Genomic DNA, 24,293 nt, shown 5'->3' with positions numbered 1-24,293 from the left:
ACAATAATATTGATTTCTACGTGTAAGCTCCACAAGGTTAGAAGGGAGCTTTAAGACTCCCTTTCACAATCTCCTAGCTGCAGCCTTCACTGGCAGCGGTATGACATGACTTTGGGGGACACATTAAATGGTGTTCTGGCCACTGCCTCTCGATGGTGTCCTCGCCCATTTAGAAATACTCTGCCTGGGCGGAACAAAAATACAAAAATGTTCAGTTATTAATTTGTGGTTATGGAGATAAAGCAGTACTAAGGAAATAAACATCATGCTACTTCAATTTTAAAATGTCAATATTTAAAAATAAATAAATAAATGTCAATATTTAAGTCATTAAAAAACAAAAACAACTCCACGTGAGCCAGAGTTCTAGGAGAATAAAATTAGAACCAGGACAGTCAATCTGAAGAAGTTCTCCTCAGTTATATTCTGTGGTGGCTCTGAATGTTCCCCCCTCCAGTGAGCTAAGGGAAGGGGCTACTAAATCCAGACAAAAGTACATCTGTTACAAAGCAGCACAAATTAAAGAATGTTCTAGAATACGACACACCTCCAACTTCACTGGATATGAAGGAATGAATACCAACTAACTAATGAGTACAACTTAATCATCTCAGAAATACGAGGACTATCAGAAGTAAGACTTCATGAATGTAAAATATACGTAAAAAATACCCAAAGGCATGTATTAAATTTAAACCACAAAGTATGCTGATCCAGAAATGACAGCTCCCATGAAGTCTGGCAAAGTTCTGAGACCAGAGAACCAGTCCGTCTGGAATAAAAAGGCACTCTTTTGGCTTCTGATTTAATCTTTTCCTTCCATTACTAGTAAAGAGATCTGCTTCAACTCAATCACACTTCAGATAAGGATCTGAGATTCATTCTTTGGAATGGATTGGAAAACACTGAAAACAAACATTCTTTCAAAACACTAACCCCATAATTCACTCTTGATTTTCATTCTTGCCCACCAGATTCAAAGTTTCTGGGGGTGAAGGGGAAGAAGACAAGAAAGAAAGGAAGAGGGGAAGAAAAACTGATTCATTTAAGGATTTAAATTATTTAATCTTTTTTTATTACTTCACCTACCGTTAAGACAATCTATAACAAAAAGAATAGAGTATATTAGCACACACAGTATAATCAGACTAGTAACCAGGAAACGATACAAAATGGTCCTTTGGCCATCTATACTTTCTAGAGCAGTAGGTCTCTTAAATTCACTCACCACGCCCAGAAATAATGACTTCTAAAGCCCTGAATATCAACTAAGACAAACTACACCAATTGTGATTTCTCACATTTTCTTAGATTGCACAAAGAGAAAGCTTTAAATGTGATTAATTATTAAATTTAGACTTAAAAATCCTTAGATTAAAAACTACAAAAGGGAGTAAACAGCAAGCCAAATGATTTAAGAGCAAAACTCATTTAGAAAGCATTAAATGTATCTAAATATACATGAACATGATTATATACACATATGAGAACTGTGCAAATTTATGGCATTCTAAATAATTCATTTAAGTACAGTTTTGGCATTTAAACAAAGATCAAATCAAGCTTTAAGCTAATAAGAACATAACTTTTATTCTTAATTTTTTTAAATAGAAAAAGGTAGCTAAACACAAAGTACAGGTCAGAAAACCCTCATTTAATATAGATTATTTTGAAACATAAAAGAATTTGTAATAAGGCGGCTTTCTATCTCACACTAAAATGTAAATGAAACCTCTTTCCCAGATCTATCCTCCAAACTTATTAACAACCTAAAACTGTTCAAATCTATGAAACTAAATCACGACCAATTTAAATGACCCAGGACAGGGTAGGAGAGAGGATTAATAATCAGAGCCAGTTGCACACAAATGGAAAAAAATGCTTGCAGTCACTCCCAAATATAACCCCTACATTATATATAAATCATAATGAAAATAAAAGTGCCTAACGTTACAGAACAGTGAAATTTTGAAATTTTAAAAAAAAAATCAACAATAATAAAAATAAACTGCTGGGTATCATTGGTGCACATGGAATAATGTAACATATAAGGATGATAAGGCTGGAAAATACTGGAAAACAATTAAGACTCAAAACAAGTTTTTTACAAAAGAAGTTTGCCACAGAAAATAAACGCTAAATAGAAAAGCAGACCTTTTCAGCAGGATGGCCTTGTAGACCACTCTGAAACAACACAGACACACCCACCCCCACCCCCCAACCACCACAAATCCTAGCTGACATAAAAAGGGAAAAAGGGAAAACCAAAATAAAACACTTCTTCCCAAATCTCGTGTCCCAATGAAGTTAGTGGGACAGAGTCCCCAACACTGAACTTTGTCCCCCTGGCATTTCTCCTTCACCAACATCACCTCCATTCTTCTGTTGGGACGTCGGTTTCATCTGTCCTGCCCTCTCCCAGCCAACTCCGTCTCCGGCAGCCAGCGTCCAGGGAGCACAGGAGAGAATCCTGGAGCCAACTGAAGGACGTCATACACTCAGCCAAAGCTCTAAGTTAACCTAGACTGTAGACCTCAAATTCTCACTCCCGATTCAGCATCTGGTGATCAATATTTGGCACTAGCTGGATAAAGAAAGGTCTAATCGCAATATTTGAGCTGAGGCAGACACAGTTAAATCACAACTCAGTATTTGCAGTCTACGATTTGATTTCAAACTCCAAAGGCAGGCACAGATAGCCACACCCACACGTTTCAGAATTGGAGGAAACACGAACAGGAGACAGACAAAACCAGGCGGATGAGCTTGACAAAAATTCTGCTTAAGAGGAAAAAAACAAAAAACAAAAAACAAAACTCAACAGACCATTATCCATCCAATAACTAGCAAAAATGGGCACTTTTCCACCCTTAAACTAGTTTAAACACAGGCAGATGTCTTTCTACTATAGTAAGATTTTTCCAGATCTGTTTTTCCTAATCCTCAGAGCTTAATGAGAAATCATTTATTCTATAAAGAAACACAGCATATATGGCCACAGTCTAAAATATGCCTATGATAACTGGAAAATCATGTCACTTAAAAAAACAAATCTTGCACTGGGACACCGTTACTCTACGGTACTCCGCGCAGCGCAGGGATGCGCCCTCACCGGAAAGCAGGGCACGCGCTGCCTAGGTCGAACACTAACACTGCACACAGAGAAGCAGTAACAGCGAGGTCTCCACAGAACTCTTTCTATTTATTTAACTGTGCCTGAGCATTCAATCAATGCTCCAAATTAAAAACGGTGCAATAAAAGCAACTTTGAATAGAAACAGACGAGAAGCTGCGGTACCAGCGGCCACGTGGCGCTGCGAAGAAGAGAAAGCAGTCTGCAGGGGTGAAGCCCGGACCGGGGGTGGGGGAGGAGGAAAGGGAGGCACAGGAGGCCGATCTCAGACAGACAGAGACACGAAACTGTTGTACTGCTGGATGTTTCGTTTGAGGATATCTGAGCACGGGCCGAGAACACGTTCGAATCTGGGTCGGTCCAGCTTCACGCACTTCAGAGGGCCACGAGCCACCACCGTGGCGGCGCGAGGGCGGTTCATCAGGAGCGCGATCTCACCTGGCGAGGGGAGAAGACACGGGGCCGGTGAGCACCGACACGGACCGCCGGCAGTGAGAAAGCCAGGCTTCTCTGTCTTAATGACTCAGTAAACTAGGACAAACCACACATCTGCACTTAAAAAAAAAACAACCTGGTAGACAGAAGACAATCAGTAACTTGAGTATTAACAGGTTAAAGGCAGGCACTCCAAAACCTCTCTCTGAGAGACTGCAATTAAAAAATAAACTTCAACAAAACTAAGAAAGACTATGGAGACCGCTATCTCACTGAAAGGTGACTTAACTATGTATTTAGTTCAAGGAAATTCACATACCGAAATAATCAGAAGGCCCGAGTCTTCCCACTTCAACAAACTCTTCGTTTTCTGACCGACGCTGCAGCACAGCAGCTGAACCCTACAATACAATCACCAAACAGCAAAACAAATACTTTAAAACCAGGGTGACAATGTCCAATGCAATTCCGGCTACTTTGTTAAAAAAAACTTAAAAATCCAAAAAAATGATTCAGCAGCCATTTCCATCTTCCCACCCATATAAAAGACGACTGCGAAGCGTCACACCAGGAGCCCCCACTGGGAGGGTCTCCTCATCACACGGGGGCTCAGACTCAGGTTAGCAAACTGCGGCCAGAGGGCCAGAACCAAGGTCAGTTTTTATAAATAAAATGTTACAAGGAACAGCATACCCATTCATTTACACACTGTCTGTCACTTTGGCACTCTAACAAGAGCGGAGTCTTTGCAATACAAACCCGAAGGTTCACAAAAGCCTCGATGACTTCCCAACTGGCCCTCCAGAGAAAGAGTGCAACTCCTGAATTATCCGTCAGCACCTACTGCGCCACTGTCACAGAAAATCTGCTCTTTGGCTCTGCTTGGCAGGCGAGAGCAACTGTTACACACTTCCATGAATTGTGAAGATATAAAACATAGTAACTATTACAACTGAAATACCTGCCTTTAATCCTTGTTTGCCAAACAGTCCAAACATAGGATTTTAACAAGGATGGTACAGATCCGTAAGAGTTAAGCTACATGGCTGAGTTTCATTTGGCTTGCATAAGGACTGAGTAGGTCAGAATTTGGCTATTACTTCATGAATATCCCTTCCAGAATTCTGACTCAAACTCATTTAAAACGTGGTGACTTGGGCGCCTAGGTGGCTCAGCCATCAGGTGTCTGCCTTTAGCTCAGGTCATGGTCCCAGGGTCCTGGGATGGAGCCCCACATCAGGCTCCCTGCTCAGCGGGGAGTCAGCTTCTGCCTACCCCACTCCCCTCTCTCTCCCTTTCAAAAAAATTTTTAAAAATCTTTTTAAAAATTAATAAATGAAATAAAATGTCGTGACCTGGGAGAAAACCAAACAGCACCACTTCAAAGTGAAAGATAATTTTTAAATAAAACTGTCAGGTATTCTTTTAAAAAAATCAAACTATAAATCAGAATTGGGCCCTTTTTTTCTCTTATAATTTTATAATTTTACAAAATCTCTTACAATTTTTCTTTTCTTTTTTTTTAAGCATCAAACACAGATCCCTTTACCTCTAAAATAATGAAGAACTCATCCCCTGGCTCTCCCTGCACCACAATCTTCTGCCCATCTTCAAACTGAACCGGTTCCAGTGCGTCGGCTACCGTGAGACGTTCCCACTTGTCCAGAGATTCTGAAAGGCAAGAATCAAAAGAATTTCTCCACACTGTCACTGCTAAAAATGTCAAAAAATAAACTACAAGGAGAATCAATCAAACAGCCATGCCCATTCGATATCCAGTGTTACAGATTAAACACAGGACCTCTCTTCAATTACCTCAAATCTCAGCCAGATCTTCCTCTTACTTACAGACGACCCTCAGACCCTTACTTCAGTAGTCCAGTGGCCATTTTAATTTGTACCAACTGCACTCAATGGTAAAGGAGTTTAAAAAATGTAATCAGTAAGTCTTCCTAATGAATACCATCAATGCGAATCTAACCTACAAGACCCAGAAGTGAAAGTATCAACTGTACTATTCCAAAGGTTCACGGAAATAACTTATCTATTTAAATCCCAAGATGAATTTACTTATGAAGCCAACAAGGAGAACTGACAGTGATATTAGCTCTCAAAGGCCAAACTGAAACTCCAGTCACAAATGAAATGTAATCCTTTTGGAGAAAGGAAAAATAAGGGAAAAAGTCCATTTGCTCTAACAAAACAATGGCAGAAGGCTATTACCTAAGAATCAGCACACAACCCCTCCCAGGGAAGAACAAGTTGTAACCACACCCTAAGGCCACAAAAGAAAATATATACAATTATCTCAAGTTAACCTGCTTTACTCTAAACTTCACAATTCTAGCACTTTTTCAGAGAAAAGTCAAAAAATGGCACCTAATCTTTCTACAGGGAAAAGGCATTCTTAGCAATACTCACTGTCCTGAACCTATCAATAAACTCACCAATGGAGCGAAAGAGACAGACCCCGCAGGGGGACAATTACTAGTGTCCACTGTCAAAGGAGGACACTTTCAGCCTCTCTGCCTCTCCTAGAGGAATGCAGAGCACACAAATCCAAGAAGCTTTTCTCAGGCCCACCATTTCTAATTAAGAGGTCTGTCATATACTATCAAATTAAATACGCTGTAAAATTACTTCTAACTTAGTCAAACTTCAACTTTGTATCCCATGTGTTTTTCATTACTATTAGCAAAAAAGAAAGAAAGAAAGAAAGAAAGAAAGAAAGAAAGAAAGAAAGAAAGAAAGAAAGAAAAAAAAGGGGGGGGGTGTGACTTGTAACCAGAGCAGTTTTTATGAAATGCAATAGGTTCTTCTTAACTATCACCAACACTTCAATTTACTGATTGTGCAATCTTCCAAAACTCACCTAAAATAGATACTTTACTAAGAAACTCCTCATACATCTTCCGCTTTCTCAGAGTGCTTCCCTATAAACGAAAAAAACAAAGTCATCTCAAAAATGTGTTAATTATCACATAATGCTGTGAGCTAATAAATACTGAGTATTAAGTAAACTTAAAAAAAAAAAAATAGTTAACGCTTGCTGTTGCTTCTTGATACATGATTATTTTTCTTCTGGTTGCTGATGGTAAATCCTCTGTTCAGCTCAATAAAAAGCTTAGTATCTCATTCTTCAACGTAACACCAAGCTGGGGGACCTGGATGGCTCAGTTGAGTCCGACTCCTGATTATGGTTCAGGCCGTAATGTTGGGGTTGTGAGATCGAGCCCCAGGTCAGGCTCTGTGTGCTGGGCAGGGAGCCTGCTTGGGATTCTCTCTCTACCTGTTCCTTCCCCCTCATCACTCCCCTCCTCAAAAAAAAGTATAACATCAGGCATATGGCCAAAGAAGGTGCCTAAAATCACCAATTAGTGAAATGCCAAATAAATAATCAGTTCTTAAAAAAAAAAAAAAGTTATATGTGTGACTATAGCTGAACATATTTCTAGCCCAGGGTTCTTCCCCACAACCCCAACCCTCCACAGAAGTGAGGAAATAAAACTGCTACCACTTCTAGACCTCCCACCAAAAACAGTGCCATCACCCAAACCTAAACCTAGGTGTCTTATCTGTGAGGTTAAATACACCTGGGGGAAGGTGAGAGGGAAACAGCATCCTCTGCAATGTCGTCACACGCACGTATACATTTAACTGTCCACACATATTCCCCAAATACACAAATATTCAGAATACACTCAAGTGCATATTGTCAAACAGCCAGACAGGCACTGCGCAAATTTACAGAAATCACTCAAGAGGACTCATGCCATTAGCTGGCACTTAAATCTACAGCTACTCTATAAATCCACGGAGAAGTTCTCAAAAAGTCTGCCTACATCAGCAGAATATTCCAGTGGTTTTATTATTTGTTTACTCCTTCAGTGAAAGGGGACATCTGCACTACAGATAACTCACCGGCAGTTTAGGGAAGCGGATTACTTCTGACTAGCTTTAAGTCACTTGATGCACTTAGAAGTAACACCTATCAAGCTATCTCAGCGCAAAGATCAAATAAGTAAAGATCGGCAACTGGACAGACCTCCAAGTGGGACCTGGCCATTACACAATTGTTTCCTATGCTTTTTCTGGCCAGACATTCGTTCTACAAGATCTGGTGATATTACTCAAACATCAGTTACACAGACTGAAATCCTAAATTGCACGCGAAAATCCACGCTGTCTCACCATGAGGATTCTTCTGTAGCTGTCTCGGTCAATTCCCCACAATTTCACATTCGTCTTTGCTTTGACAGTGGCGGCTCTAGGTGTTCCATAGATCAAAGCAAGTTCCCCAAAGCTCCCTCCCTCCCCAACACTGGTTGCCCATTCATTGTTGACATAGACCTAAAACACAAATGACAAAGAATGAGTTTTTTCCACATACACAGCAAACAAAGGACTATTAAAAATCCACAAAACTTTCTAAGGGCGCAGAATCTTGAACTTTGTTTCAAAGAATAGAATATATGGTTTTGAGAAAGCATAGCAAAGCAGTTGCTGTTTGAGGGTGAATTAAATAAACCCAGAGTGTCTGTGAATTACCTGGTTTAATTACCAGATAAGAAAAAGGTTCCCATAGGGATGACCAGGACAAAAAGGTAAACAGCATTAACCATCACGTACACTCAGAGTGCTGCGTCACGGAACTGTGCTAAGCATCTCACCTGCAGGAGGCACTGAACTGTCTAATAGTCCTTGACAGCAATGCTGTTATTATCCGCATTTCACTTGTAAACAAGACTCACAGAATCCAGAAAGCTATACCAAGTCTCAGAGCTAATGACCACGTAGGACTGAGACTCTCTCATCTGTCTTACCACAGAGCACACACAAACACCTCAACCATGACTCCAGCAAGATTTAAACCAAGAGGCACCTGGGTGGCTGCTGGTTCAACGTCTGACTCTTGAGTTCTGGTCGGGTCATGATCTCAGGGTTGTGAGACAGAGCTCCACATAGGTGCTGGGCACATAATCTGCCTCTCTCTCCCTCTGCCCCTCCTCCTCCCCCGACTCTCAAGCATGCATGCATGCTTTCTCTCTCCAAAAAAAAAAAAAAAAAAACTAGTGTCTAGCTAAAGAAATTATCTTCAGTAATTTAAAGTTTCTCTGTATCATTAAAATATTTAGCAAAAATGTTGATGGAATTTGACATGTAAGAGTTATACAAGCCCTTCAGAAACTCTTAATAGTAATAAATATCAGCACATTAACTTCTACAATCATCAATATATTTTTGCTATTATTAAATCTTACATCCATCTCTCCTTGATCAATCACATAGAAGTTATCACCTTCGTCACCTAAAAGAGAGTAAAAATGTCAGATGTGCGATATAAATTAAAGAAACATATATTAGAACTACCAAGTTAATATAAAATAATAAATAAACTTATTTTATACAGGTGATGAGAGAAACTGTGTTATAAACTAACATAACCTTTCACGGGAAAAAAAGTCCAGCAATATGTTTTTAAAGCCATAAAACTGATCAATGTTTTTAAGTCATCTCCTATTGAAGAATATCTCTGGGGGAAAAAAAAAAGCCACATGTGTACAAATATTTTAATTGCTACGTCATTTGTAACCACAAAACAAGAAACAACTCAGAAAGTAACAAAACATCAGACTGTCACCAACCTGGAGAAGACATGGATTACAGAGACCCGTGATGAAAGTCTTCGAGAATAAATTTTAAAAGGCATTTTAAAAGGCTGGGGCGAGGAGGGGGACAGGCAGATACCCATAAAGTCAGATCCATGTCCATATACCGGGCAAAAAGGTTAAGAATCAGTAGAAGGCCCAGAACCTTATAAATAGATGGGCTGTATGATTAAGAATGCAAATGCTTTGCTACTTCCTACTTTATTTTACTCTGTACGTGCTTAATAACGAATATAAAGGCTGTATGGAAGACATATGGTTCTGAAATCCCACACAACATTCAAAATTAAAACATAAGAATATTTTTTAAGCGTTAGTATAAACAAAACTGTATCAGATATTAGAAAAATAGTCGTCCTTAAGGGAAATTGTACCTTTTATTTCAAAGGATTTTAACTTTAAAAAAAATAGGATCACTTAGTTTGATGATATGACTTTTGTCATTTTGCTGATGTGGTGTATGATATTGATTGATTTGTGAATCCTGACCCATCCTCACATCCACAGAATAAATCCACCTGATTGTGGTGAACAGTCTTTTTAATGCATTGCTTCATGCTATTACTTTGTTTAGGATTGCTGCAACTACGTTCTCAGTGAGATTGGACTATAGTTCTCTTTTTTGGTGGTGTCTTTGTCTGGTTCTGGTATCAGGGTAATGCTGGCCTTATAGCATGTATCTGGAAGCTTTTCTTCCTCTTCTACTTTTTGGAATAGTTTGAGGAGGTATGAACTCTACAGGGAACATACTTCAATATATTCAAGGCCATATATGAAAACCCACAGCTAAGCTAACATCATACTCAATGGTGAAAAACTGACAGCTTCCCTCTAAGGTCAGGAACACGACAAGGATGTCCACTCTCACCACTTTTTCTAACACAGTACTGGAAGTCCTAGCCACAGCAATCAGACAAGAAAAACAAATGAGGCATCTATATGGGTAAAGAAATTTAAACTGTCACTATTTGCAGATGACACAATATTATATACAGAAAATCCTAGACGCCAACAAAAAACTATCAGAAGTAATAAATGAATTCAGTAAAGTGGCAGGATACAAAATTAAGAGCCAGAAATAAATAGCCTTTCCATACAGTAACAACAAAGCCGGAAGAGAAATTTTAAAAACACCATTTACAATTGCACCAAAAAAGAACAAAATACCAAGGAATAAACCAAAGAGGTGAAAGAGCTATACTCCAAAAACTATAAAACACTAATGAATGAAATTGAAGATGACAAAAACAAAGATATTTCATCATAGACTGGAAGAGTTACACTGCTAAACTGCCCCTACCACCCAAAACAATCTACAGATTCAATATAATGCCTATCAAAATACCAACACAGCATTCTTCACAAAACTAGAACAAGTAATACTAAAATCTGTATGGAACCACAGAAAATCCCAAATAACCAAAGCAATCCTGAAGAAAAAAACAACAAAGCTGGAGGTATCACAATACCAGATAGATTCCAAGATACACTACAAAGCTGTAGTGATCCAAATAGTGTAGTACAGCAAAAAAAGGGACACACCCATCAATAGAACAAAAGTGAGAGCCCAGAAATAAGCCCACAAGCATATGACCAACTGATCTATGACAAAAGAAGCGAGAATGTATACTGGGGGAAGGACAAGTTCTTCAAAAAATTACGCTGGGAAAACTGGACAGCTCCATGGAAAAGAACGAAAGTGGACCATTTTCTTACACCATACACAAAAATAAACACGAAATGGATTAAAGACCTACATGTGAGATCTGAAACCATAAAAATCCTGTAAGAGAGTGTAATACAGGTAATAATTTCTCTACCATTGGCTATAACAACATTTTTCTAGATATGTCTCCTAAAGCAAGGGACTACATCGAAATAAAAAGCGTTTGCACAGCAAAGGAAACCACTAACAAAAAAACAATCTACCGAACAAGAGAAGATATGTGCAAATCATATATCCAATAAAGGTTAATATCTGAAATACATTAAGAACTTATAAACTCTACACCAAAAAGATACAATCTGATTAAAAAATGGGGTAGGGGAACAGACATTCTCCCAAAGACATATACATGAACAATAGGCTCATGAAAAGATGTTCAACATCACTAATCATCAGGGAAATACAAATCAAAACCACAAGGAAGTTTCACCTAATACCAGTTATAACAGCTAAAATCAAAATGACAAGAAATAAGAAGTGCTGGGGAGAATGCAGAGAAAAAGGACCCCTCGTTGCAGATGACACAATATCATTGCACTGTTGGGGGAAATATAAATTGGTACAGCCACTATTTTAAAAGGTATGGACGTTTCTCAAAAAATTAGGGATGCCTGGGTGGCTCAGTCGGTTAAGCTGCTGCCTTTGGCTCAGGTCATGATCCCAGGGTCCTGGGATCGAGTCCCACATTGGGCTCCTTGCTCAGCAGGGAGCCTGCTTCTCCGCTCTGCCTGCCTGTGTACTCGCTCGCGCAGCATGCGAGCGTGCGCACTCTGACAAATAAATAAATAAATATAATCTAAAAAAAAAAAAAAAACTATAAATAGAAATACCATATAATCCAATAATCCCACTATTGGGTATTAACCAGAAAAAAATGAAAACACTAATTTGAAAAGATATATGGACCCCTATTATTTACTGTAGCACTGTTTACAATAACCAAGATACGGAAGTAACCGAAGCGGCCATCAATAGATGAATGGACTAGGAAAACTTGGTGTATATACACAATGAAATATTATACAACCATAAAAATGGATGAGATGGTGCCATATTAAACAGCATGGATGGACCCAAAAGGGTACTATGCTAAGCAAAATAAGTCAGACTGAGAAAGATAAATACCGCATGATTCCACTCCTAAGCGGGATTTTAAAAAAAGAAAAAACCAAAAGCAAACACACACACCTACAAATGAATAAACAATCAAAAAGCAGAATCAGGCCCATAAATACAGAGAACAAACTGATGGTTGCCAGAAGAGAAAGGTAGTGGGGAGTTGGGCAAATGGGTGAAGGGGAGTGGGAGGTACAGGCTTCCAGTTAAGGAATGAATAAATCATACAAATAAAAGAGACAGCATAAGGAATACAATCAACAATACTATAATACTGATAAAGGAACAGATGATACTATAAATGCGGTGAACACAGCATCATGTATAAACTTGTCAAATCACTAAGTTGCACACCTGAAACTAAAATAACACTGTGTGTCAACTATACTCACAGAAAAAAAAAAAGGAAAGAAATAAAAATAGGAAAATCCAGTAGTATTAAGACAGAAGAAAATGGTAGACTGAAGGAGGAATACCAACTTCCCACAGCACTACAGGACACAGGGGAGCAGCCCCTACCTTGCTGAATAACAGTCTCTCCAGCAATAAAGGAAACCGGAAACATGGCATCAAAAATATCACTGCAAGAGAGAGAAGGCCTCAAGTTAGACCCCATCTGCGTCTTCTACAGATTGCAAATATTAACTTTAGACTTATAGTGCCCAGATTTTCAGCCTGGACTGTCCTCAGGAAAACAATTATTAAGAGTCTTAAAACTTGCAACAATGATGCGACTAGTGTGGGGCCACCACTGTACTGAAATAAAAAGAACCTGCACGTACCTTCTCTCATTATCATCAAGATGAGAAAAGAGCACATTCTTCTCAATGGCTTTGGCCAAAGCAGCCATCGTCTTATAATCTTTTGGTATAACCTAGAAAAGAAGGTCTAGTAACAATTCCATAAATCAAAAGCAGAGCATGTTTGAACATGCATTTCAACTGAATGTCAAGATACATTACGGTATTTAAACAAGTCCACTTTGTGTTAAGTATTTAACACAACACACTTGTAATATCTTTGATCTATAAAGTACTCAATACTTTATTCAATATTAAAGTACTTTATTAAATATTAAAGTACTCAATAAATATTGACTAATTAATCCCCTTGCCTACAACCAAGCCTGTATTTAAAGGCTGATGTTTGGGTTCCAGTCAACAAATAAACAAACCATCGGCACCTTAACCAAGGTGACTATTCTGAGGCAGCACTAAGCATTTTATGACACTTAGCCATTTCTTAACCGTGATCACGTACTACTAGTTTCGTAAGCCTCTTGTCAGCACGATTCTCTTCCCCATTTGACTTAACACCGTAACTCAAAATGGATGGCTAACTCTAAAGCAGAGTCAAAAGAATGAAACTTAGATGATAAGCGGTTAAAAAAGTCACAACATGAATTATAGGATGTCAAAAAACCAACCAGGACTCAAGAGAAAAAAAGAGTACTGCCTGCTTCTTCTACTGCAACCTCACATGGAAAGGGAACCCCCCCAAACGCCATTACTCACTGTCTGACCATCACCGTTAGTCACTTGCTCGGACAGCACGTTATTACAGCAAGCCTGTTCGCCAGTACCCAAGAACTGTGAAGCGTGAAGCACAGCCCATCCTGTCCACGCTTTACTCTTCAAAACAGCACTTGCATTCACCCACGGAGGTCAGCTGAGACCACGGGGTCCTGGGCAAGCCTCCCCAGGGCGAGGGCGGCAAGCCTACCTTCCTAACGTAGGATGCGGCATCTTCCTCCGTGTACACTTCCGCGCTGATAGCACCGCGGCGCCTCCGGCCCTTAACCACGGGGTTGGGCGGAGGAGGAGAGATTTCATCCTCCCTCGAATCCGCACGGGAACTTGCTTTCTGCAGATTCTGAATCTGTTTTGCCTCCTCCTGAAAAAAACAAAAAACAAAACAAAAACATTGCCAGCTTATAAAACGAGATCATTCAGGATGTAAATCTGGTATTCTCCTATCACAGTAAGAACCAATGTCCATCACTTCAAAGCTCTTCCTCTGTTACCGATGTGAACGGGGGAAATATCAATTCCAAATGCAAAAACAGTGAGTCAAGTTTGAAAAGAGATACTCTGAAAGGACATACTGTTTCCTCAGACAGTAACAGATACTATACTTTTTAATGAAAAGCCATTAATACAGACACAACCCACAAATAAAAAATGGGACACTTGTTATAGTAACAGATTGACAACAAGGCTTTATAATGTACTGAAAACAAAATCTTGGGGGTTTTGTATGCTGCTACAGACAGCATGAAGCATGAACCGCCCCCCCAAACATACACATACCACACACACACACACACACACACAAGAAGCATATTACCTAGAAATAACCACTAAGCTACAGCAAAGTGATAGAGAAGAATGTTGGGGTTACTGGATTATTTCATTAACTCAGGAAGAAGTCTCTAGATCTGCCATGTCAAGTATATGCTAGGAAAATGTTGTCAAAACTAACAGGAAAGAGTCCTAAGCCTGTGGAATTTATATTCTTGCTGGAGTCTCAAAGAGAAACAAACAATGAAATGATGTGATGGTAACCAAGAATTTAAATAAGATTAGATCTACCAATACTTCTCCTAGAGAACTGGAAGCCTTCTTATTATCAGAGTTTATGACAAAATTAAAACCAAGAGAAGTTTAGTTGTCTTCGAACTCATTAAACCAATTCATATAAAAACTGAAATAAACTCTAACATTCTTCTTTTTCAGATCTAGGGCTTAGAAATCCCTCTTAACTCTGCAGTAAAGAACGGGTTATTGTGCCTCCTATAAATAAGATTATGTTCTCTACTATACGCTCATTCACTTAACTCATTCTCCAGAATTTCTAAACCATCTTTCAAATTCTAAATGAACTTACTAGCATTCACTGATAATTTCAGAAAACGTTTTGATAAAAAAAAATTTTTTAATTTCTTTTAAAATAAAAGAAGGGTGCCTGGGTTCTCAGTTAAGCGTCAGACTCTTGGTTTTGGTTCAGGTCATAATCTCCGGGTCGTGATGCCGAGCCCCTCATGTGGGCTCCCTGCTCAGCCACAAATTCGGTTCCCCTTTCTCTCCGCCCCTCCGCTGGTTTGTGCACAAGCACTCTCTCTAATAGTCTTTTTTAAAAAAAACTTATAATAATAATAATAAAAGAAATTAAGATGCTTACTTTTTCTCCTACATGGTATTTAGCCCTGCTTTAGGCATCAAGACAAAGAAAAGAACTTATACATGCAGGAACAAAGCCTAGGATGATAACCATTAAGGTATTAATGATGTTAGTTTCTATTAGTAAAATCATGCCTGATTTTTATTCTTTTCTGGAAGGAAGGTTTGGATTTTTCTCTTTTCTCTGGATTTTCTAATTTTCAAATTAAGAAAAAGAAACCACCGTAAGAAAAACATATAATAAAACAGTTAATACATTTGTCTACTTAATTACAAATGCATTGACTTCTTTTTTTAAAAGATATTTATTTTCATTTATAGAGAGTGAGCAGGCGCGTGGGCACACAAGCAGAGGGGAAAGGCTGAGGGACAGGGAGAGGGGGGCTCTCCACTGATCAGGAAGCCGGATGCAGGGCTCAATCCCAGGTTCCTGGAATCGTGACCTGAGCAGAAGGCACACACTTAACAAATTAAAGCCACCCAGGCATGCCTGAGTCTACTTTTTGACCAAATAATCCGTTAATTCTACTTCTGGAAATTTATTTCAAGATATGGAAAGATACGTACAAAGTTATTCATCATATCGTTGTTTATAATAGTAAAACAGTAGAAACAAAATGATCATCAGGGGAGTGATTAAATAAACTATAGTCTACCCATACAATGGAATGCCATGCCACCTGTTGGGAAAGTAAGCAGCTCTTTTATAACTGAATTTGTAGGTAAATGCCTTTATATAATCTATGGAAAACTGGCTATATTCAAGGAAGACAATGGAGTGGGAAGGAGACTTTTTAAAATATTTTATATATTATTATATAATAATGTCTAATTTGTACATATATAAAACATATCTTACATATTATATGCTATGTTAACACACAGTTAAATAGAAAATGCAGTATAATGCATATATTCCATTCATACCCTTTGTACCTGTAAAATTCTGAACCATGAGCAAATATGTAACCAATATTTTAAAATACATTTTTCAGAAAACTCATTTCATTTTCCAATGTTGGTGATGCCAACACCAGTAAGATTCTCCCATTTCATACTCTAAAACTATAGCTATAGCTGTAAAAATCCAGTTTCCCCAAATTTAGTTTAAGACCATAAGTAAAACACACTCTATCCCTCAAAACCAGGCATTGGCATTTCATAAAAATTTCATGAAAAATTATACAAATAACATCTCATTTGGAACTACACCTAAGTGAATTTTTAAAATAATTTTCAAGTACTGAAAGCATGGTGATTTTTAACTGTTTCATGGATTATCTTTTTTTTTTTTTTAATTTTTTTTTTATTTATTTGTCAGAGAGAGAGTGAGTGAGAGCAAGCACAGGCAGACAGAGTGGAAGGAAGAGTCAGAGGGAGAAGCAGGCTCCCTGCGGAGCAAGGAGCCCGATGTGGGACTCGATCCCAGGACGCTGGGATCATGACCTGAGCCGAAGGCAGCTGCTTAACCAACTGAGCCACCCAGGCGTCCCTCATGGATTATCTTTAAACGGCAATCAGATACAACCTCATCTTGACCACTCAGAGCCATTAACTGAGAGCACATTCTAGTACAGATTATGATACATTTTTATATCCTTTTTCTTGCTGTTGTCATTCGGCTGTCAGTCTCTTCCCTCTTTAGTTGTCCCACTTATTAAAACAAAAGCAATAAAAAAAAACAAAAAAACAAAAAACACTAGACACAAACAAACTAGACACTGGCACTTCTGAAGTTCTCGAGTTCTAAGTTCACACTCCCCTCGACACTCACTTAACATGTTCTCAACAATTACTCGTTCCCTCTCTGCCACTGCCATTCCACTCTACCCTGCAGATGAAATAAACTTCCAAATGGACTTGGGGCTTGGCCATATGACTTGCCTTGGCCATGGAATATAAGCAGACATGCCACACTGTCCCCTTCTACGGTCTGCCCCCTTGAGCTTCAGTCCTTCCCTGCCTTGACAACAGCGTGCTCTATAGAGCAACTGCTCCTTCCACTCAGCCCCAGAACAAAACCTGTGGAGTCAAGAAGACAGGAAGGGCTGAGCCCAGAAGGGCTACACGTGATACAGAAATAAGATCTCTTGTAGTGAGCCACTGGGGGGCGGGGAGGGGGTGCCTGTATGCTGCCACAAGGTCTAACTCTACACCGCAAGACCACAACCACATTACTTCATTTCTTAGTTTTAACTGCTACCTCTCAAAATGGTGGTGATCGCCTACCTCACACATTTAAAATAATGAGTATGTGTGTATGCAAAGCACTTCAGACAGTACCTGGCCCATAGGAGCCACTCAGTGGACACAGCTATTAAAATTCCTCTGATCTATCAGACAGGCAAAGTGCCAATATATGAGGAAATGAGAATTTAAATTCCAGGAGAAAGCCTGAAGCAAAATGCAGACACTTTCAATGGACCAACTGTGACTCTTTTGGCACAGTTCTCATTGAGCAGCTGAGGGTACATGACCCATGGCTAACACAAGAAAGGAGGGGACAAGAACGTGATTGTATAATTTCAGACATATAAACCTAACACCTAATGTACAGAACAATGATCTGCTGAAAAGCTAAAAATCTGGTTGCTTGAAAGCCCAGATAGCAACATTCAAGCCCCGCTAAAGGAATGTGCGCGAGTGAATCAAGATCCTGGAGTTACAGGAAAGCGTATGTTCAGCTCTGACTTTTGTTAAAAAGGTAGAGAAGCCAAAAAAAATACATTAAATGTAAAAATCCCATGCGCAAAAAAACTATTTAATAATGATTTCTTGCCTTCCCTGCTGGTTAGTGCTTAAACAGCATTACAGTTAAGCCCAGGCTTTGAAACTAGCACCACACATTCAACACTCCCTATAAAAAGACACACACTTAATGTCTCACCAACTTCATTCCCTCATTTAATGGTTTCTATTGATGTCCGAAAGGAAGAGGGATCACCTTACAGTGACCCATTTCAGGACCAGATCTCCAGGAACACACTTTATTTCAAAACAGGGAACGCCCACTGCAGCCTGGCTCTACAGTATTTCACTAACTATTTGGAAATTGCTTAAAAAGGAGAAAAACAGACTTTCTACCACAATTCTAAGACAGCAAGGCTATATTTATGGGGGCTGAATAGTTGTTCTTTGTTGTTAATTATTTTAATCATTTACTAAACACCAATTTTAACAAACAGCTTTTCAAGAAAACAGTAGCAAATGGTCTGATCAGGGAGCTATCAAACATTTTTTAAATCCCAGTATAAACAGATTCTTTCAGTAATAAAGTACGCTACTTAAAAGATTGTCCAAACAGAGCGGATGTATTACAAACATTTCTATTATACAATTAGATAATTAATGATCATATACCTAAGAAATGCATCCCTATTGGTTCACAATTATTATGAACCACATCAAAACTTCATCTTGTTGATTCACAAAAAAACAAATCAAACTACTCAAAACATTTAACATTCCAGACTTTCTCATTCATCATTTCTTAAGGGAAGTGAATTGAAGCATTGCTCTTGATTATCATTTTGCTTAGAAAAGCATAAACTATATGCTTAGGTCACAGTGACATACACACAATGAGGATGAACAAAGAATAAAAACTGAATTAATTTTTTTTCAAGAGGAATCACGTCCTGACCCAAACTGTAAATAAAGTAAAATTCTGACAACCATCAATCTTAATGTCTCTGCCTTAGAGTGGACTCATCTGAGATAAATTGGTATCTGTACTAATATGGACATCTCTAATTCAGAATTTCTGATGTATCAGTCAGAAACTGGACTCAAATGCTTCATTACATTGGTTTTAAAAGGTGAGATAAGGTTTACCCAGTTTACTTGTTTTGCTGAAGCATTCACTGCTTTCAAGTACTGTAGAATTTCTTGTCCTACAACTGCTACTTCTGATCAATTGTATCTAATTAGTTATTTTAATCAATTTTATGGATTAAAATAGTTACAAGGAACTACATGCAGAAGCCCTCTGTTACCCAACTAAACTTAGCATATGGGTTTGTTTTCTGATAATTCTATTGATCACAAAGTTAAAAGTCACTACAAATGCCTTAACTGCATTTCTTTTTGGAAATTCTGTTTCAGATTTCCTATTTGGTCAGAATTCTTTTCTGCCAAATGGTACAGATTAACAACATTCTACAGCATCACGTTTAACAACTGCCAGGGTCATCTTCTCCCCGCATTTATTTTTACCTTCTCCAGCCTCTCAAAGTATTCCCTGAGGAATGCCATGGGTCTCTCAGGTCGGGCAGTGCACAACTGCACAATAGAATCCTTGAGCAGCGCCTGAATGTTGTGCTTCTGGACATAGAGCTCGCATTCCCGGAGGCTGCGCTCCTCCTCGCTGGCGGTGGTGCTGCCAGACGCCATGGTTCTCTACAAGGAAGAAACACACATATGCTTGTGGGAACTATTTATAAAGAGCAAATGCCAATTTGGCCTTTGGCTTAATAAATTCATCAGCCAACTGATTCACAAGGACTTTTTTTTTTTTCCTAAGAAGATTTTTTTTTTCCTAACACAGGAAGTGGGGGCTCAGGAATAAAATACTTGGGAAAACAGCATTCTCCCAAAGAAGGGTTTCACTTGGGTTCTGCAGGAAGCAACAGTAAAAGGCAAGAACCTGAGCTCCTGGGAGGAAGTATGAGCCACTATCCCCTACAGAGGTGAACTGCTGAGGAGTGAGGCCCTTAAGGGAATTTCATTCAGTTCTCCCCCTGCAAAAGAAATCATGATGACGTAGGAAGTGTGTAAATGGTAAACAGGACTGAGAATTACAAGGGCTCACAAGCTGGCTCTAAGTGAAAGCAAGTAAGCACAATGAAGAGCATCTGACATTCCCTGTATGTACCTCCTATCCTGGGGGAGTGTCCTACTGTCACCCAGCAAACCACTGGAGCAAAGGATCTGATTAGCCAACTACAAGCATAATCAAAAATTTTAAAAACAAAAAAGGAACCCCCAATAAAAGCAGCCTTTATTCCAGACACTTCTATAAAATTCCAGCCCTAAATAACATTGCACTAACACACTGGTAAGAGAAAAAAGTCCTTAACGGGAAAAAAAAATAAATAAAACAAAGCAAACAAAAAAACCTTACCAAGTAAAAATCATAAAAGATTTGGAGAGGTAAATGTCAAAACATTTTCTTCAACTGGACAGAAAAATGCTAGAATAGGTTAAATTTTAAACTTACATGAAGAGTCAACAGATAAATTGCATTTAATGAATTTTAGAGGATTCAAACTACCTTGATGTAAAAATAGAAGAGTGAGCAGCAGACTTTACCTTGGAATTAAAAACATAATAATTTAACAGTCATAAATTATCTTCCTTGCAACTCCTTATTATTAAGCAACTGAGATTAGAAAATAAAAGTGAGGTCCTCTCCCCCTAACTGAATTCAATACGCATCAGTCTTTTCGAAATACAATGCGCTCAAAATCAAAGATGAAATTGTAAATTTGAAAGAAAAAAGATATAAAATACCAGGGTCAAAAGCCAAAGTGCTACACTGTTACTCATTTTGTTTTGACAACTTTCATGATAAAGGTGATAACAGACTAAATGACCATGAGAAAGTCTGTAGCTCCCTGACAAGCAACTAAACTAAAAGTCAAAGAAAAAGAATCATGCTACTTCAAAAATATACAATCAAAAAAAAAAAAAAAAAGCTTCATTTACTTTGGATTTATACCAGACACTTTTCCAGGTCAGACAATCCTATGAACTAATAATCCACTTCAGTAGAATTTTCTGCATTTCAAATACCAAAGCCCACCAACAACAATGATAAATCAGACCTTTTATGCTTCAAAATACTCGGACGTATTTCCCGAATACCAATACATTTATTCAACTGATCAGAGAAACCGTTCAAAGATCAGGTTTTGTGCTGGTAGAAAGGAGAGAACCGTGTCTAAGAAGTGAAATTGGCTTTTTGTTTGAAACAAAATTATGTATTAAAAAAGAACACACTGGTTTCTTAAGGCAGCACCTTAACAAAAAAAAATGCCCCAAGATTAACGCAGTCATCATGTGAACCCCTTAATCCAAATTTAACAGACTGAATACTTTTAATCGAATACACCTAGATGAACTCCGTACTTGTTCATAAAACTAAAGAGCTCAACATTGTAGCTTCTCCCCAACCCCCCAAAATTACGTAACTACTTTCAAACTTTCACTGCATTGTATCTGCTCCCAAGAGGACAACTCCGATCTTTTCTTTCGTCCATTCAATGGCGATCCGAATCAGCTGCAGAGGGATTTCACGCGAGGAAATACCTAGCACACTTTCGAGAGACGTGCTGATTCAGACCGCAGCCCCTTCAGACCTGCCAGGAACACCTCCTCTGGGGTCCTCCCGAGGAACTGTTCTCTTTTCCTTCCTCCGGTCAGAAAGCCCAGGCTCCTGAGAACCTCTGAGAGTAGCGGTTTGGTATCTCACCTGCGCTGCGCTGCGCTGCAGGGGTTAAGAGGTACCACGTACTTCTTTTCGAGAGGAAGGACAGCAGAGTGCCCTTCACTTCACTCCTGCCACAGTCGTGGCCACAGAACGAAGAAGGGAGGCCTATCCTTCCTTCATCCTCCTCTAGTCGGACGGCCACAATGGTGGCGAAAAGACGGGGGGACGGAGAAGGGGGAGGGAGGGGCCGATCGGGAAAGGGGAGGCGAACCGGGACAAATTTAGGAGGCAGGCTGCAATCCGGGGGGTGGGGGTGGCGGTGGGGGTGGGATGGGGGTGGAACCCCACGCAGGAGAGGCCAAGCCCCCGCTGGAGATGACAAGGAGACATTCTCTAGAAAGAAACACGACAACAGCCGGGTCTCAAGACCAGCCAGCAGGGCTGGGGAACACGATGGCGGATTCCAGTAAAATCGAAGGGATGTCCTTCAGGAAATGGGGGAGGGCGAGCGCAGAGGCCGCTGCGCGCGGGGGCGGAGGCGGCCGGGGCGCGAGGGCCGCAGAGGGCCGGGGGCCCGAGCGCCGCGGAGCGCGGGGAGGGCGCACGGCCCGGGCGGCCGGTGAGCCCGGCACCGGAGCAGCCCCGGCGGCCTGGGGGCCTCGGGGCCGCGGACTCGGGGTCGGGGGCGCGGCCCGGGGCGTGAGGCCCGCGGAGAGGCGCCCGCCGGGGCCGGGGAGGGGCAGGGGGGTGCGGCCGTCCCCCTGCAGGTCGCTCCCCGTGACGCCATCTTGGATCGGTCCAGCGCCCCCGAACGGGTGGCGGGGTGGCGAAGCGGGGCGCGTCGGGGCTCCCCACCGACCCCACTCACCTGGGGACGGGCTGCGGCGGACACGGGGCAGCGGGTGCGAGGCTACGGCTAGCTGAGCTGTCCCGGCGCTTCCCTCCCAGCCCAGCTCTACTCAGCGATAGCGGCTCGGCGGCGGCTCCACCGGAAACGACCCTGCCGCAGCCAATCAACGCTCGGCTGCTGACGTCAATGCGCCTCGCTCTGGCCAGAGCCGTCGCCTTGGCAACCTTAAAGGCGCGGCGGCCCGAGCTCCCCTTCCGCCCCTCCACGCCCTGGAATCGTTCTTCTGCTCTTCTCTCCCTCTAACCCCGTCCCTGTTCTCAGCCCCTTCCTCTCGGCCGCCTGTCATCCATTCCGCTCTCTCCAGCCCGGCGCTGCCCCCTTACCAGTCCCGCCCTGGACGCCGCGGGTCCCCTTGATTCTCCCTTCCGCTCTTCGCCCCTTCTCGGCGCGGCTGTGGGAGCCCCCGGCTCTCCCTCCCCGGCCCCGGGCCTCCTCGCTCCGCTCCGCCCCGCCCCGCTCGCGCTCCGGCCTTCCCCCCGCCCTCGCTGCCTCAGCCTCCGTCTCTCCCTCCCTTTTCAACCCCCACCCCCTCCTCCTCCCCCCCAGCCGGGCCGCCCCACGTGGGGCGTCTCGGATGACAGGTGGGCGACTCCGCCCGGCGGCCCCCGCAGGGGGAGGACGCGGGGCCGGGGTGGGGAGATTCCTGCCGTTTCCAGGCCCCGGAGGAGGCGGCGGCCCCGGCGGATCTGCGGCAGCTGCGGCGCGGGCCGAGCGCGGGCGGGTGCACAGGATGCGCACGCCGGGCCAGCGCATCCTGTGCCCGGCCTTCTCCTCGCCCGCCTCCGGGCTCGGGCCCGCCATCCGGTCCAGGAAATCCGAGCCGTGCCAAGTGTCGGCTTGGCCGATCGGGCCGCTCTCCCCTCCGGGGGTGCTGTGGCCAGTGGAGGTCTCAACGTCCCTGTGGGCCCGAGACACTGCAGAGGACTTGTCAGGGCACTTGTAGAACCCGCACTGCCCCCCTCCATCAGGACGCCTGACCCGGCGTGGTGACCAGTACAAAGGGAGCAGATAGACGCAGCCCTCCCTCTCTGTGAACCCCCGAGAAATCCCAGTTGCCTGCAAAAACCACTCATCAAGGATGATTCGGATTCGAGGGGGCTGAAAAGGCGGCTCCTCTACCGCTTCAGCCATGTTTTCCATCGGGGTATCTGCCCGGAGAGGAAGGAAGGGGCAGTGGGAGGCAGTTTTAGACATAAAATCCGTAAATGGATAAAGAAGGCCCTTGGGGAACACGTATCCTCCTGTCTGGTACCTGTTGTATTCACATGGTATATAGCTCTAGGGCTGTGTGTGTAAAATACACTGGATTTAACTATATTGACACAATATACACAGAGATCTCAATAATTTTTATATGGATTCAGGTTGAAATGGTAACTTTTGGATAGACTAGATTAAATAGTATGAAAATTAATTTCACCTTTGTTTGTTACTTTTTATTTAGTTTTGTGTTTTGTGTGTGTGTGTGTGTGTTCTGGTTTGGGCCATCCGCTCTCCTAAATCCACCAGGCTGATAAGGAAGGGTCCTGCTCATCAGAATATGTCTTTTATTCAGTTAAGGCTACTCCTGCTTTCAGAAAATCGTAGCAGCATAGGCACCATCGGAAAGGGCTAATGAGGCCTGCAGGAGGGAAATGTAGAAAAGTGTCTCCTCCCCCGCAGGGCCCCCACTGGGGGGCCACTGGCCTTTCACCA

General features: G+C 41.5%; 1 protein-coding gene across 5 annotated transcripts; it reads right to left on the bottom strand.

The window, feature by feature from the left end:
• Nucleotides 1-1,044: 1,044 nt before the first annotated feature.
• Nucleotides 1,045-23,084, bottom strand: PRKAR1A (protein kinase cAMP-dependent type I regulatory subunit alpha). 5 transcript variants are annotated; one of them, XM_082708297.1, is made up of 12 exons: nt 22,922-23,084; nt 19,904-19,997; nt 19,474-19,656; nt 13,802-13,972; nt 12,862-12,953; nt 12,599-12,660; nt 8,830-8,876; nt 7,760-7,918; nt 6,441-6,501; nt 5,118-5,239; nt 3,888-3,969; nt 1,045-3,571 (listed from the first exon to the last, which is right to left on the bottom strand). In XM_082708297.1, the coding sequence occupies exons 3-12, from the start codon at nt 19,648-19,650 to the stop codon at nt 3,399-3,401; spliced, it is 1,146 nt and encodes a 381-aa protein (XP_082564423.1). In that variant the 5' UTR covers nt 19,651-19,656; nt 19,904-19,997; nt 22,922-23,084; the 3' UTR covers nt 1,045-3,398. The 5 variants fall into 5 exon arrangements, with proteins under 5 accessions (XP_082564423.1, XP_082564422.1, XP_082564421.1 ...); XM_082708296.1 differs by lacking the exon at nt 22,922-23,084 and adding an exon at nt 20,531-20,569; XM_082708295.1 differs by lacking the exon at nt 19,904-19,997 and having other exon boundaries at nt 22,922-23,058.
• Between the last annotated feature and the right edge of the window lie 1,209 nt (nt 23,085-24,293).

The sequence above is a fragment of the Mustela nivalis genome (assembly GCF_964662115.1).
Source record: "Mustela nivalis genome assembly, chromosome: 17".
In the NCBI taxonomy this organism is placed as follows: domain Eukaryota; kingdom Metazoa; phylum Chordata; class Mammalia; order Carnivora; family Mustelidae; genus Mustela; species Mustela nivalis.
Note: the sequence above shows the minus strand (reverse complement) of the source record. Positions and strands in the feature narration are given on the sequence as shown.

What these genes read in the sequence shown, in the direction of transcription:
- PRKAR1A (XM_082708297.1), bottom strand. Translation starts at nt 19,650, where the DNA reads ATGGCGTCTGGCAGCACCACCGCCAGCGAGGAGGAGCGCAGCCTCCGG. An exon ending in TTGATCAAGGAGAGATGGAT is followed by an intron (nt 7,919 to 8,829) that starts GTAAGATTTAAT and finishes TTTGTGTTTTAG; the next exon opens with GTCTATGTCAACAATGAATG. An exon ending in GCTACAGAAGAATCCTCATG is followed by an intron (nt 6,502 to 7,759) that starts GTGAGACAGCGT and finishes TTTCGTTTATAG; the next exon opens with GGAAGCACTCTGAGAAAGCG.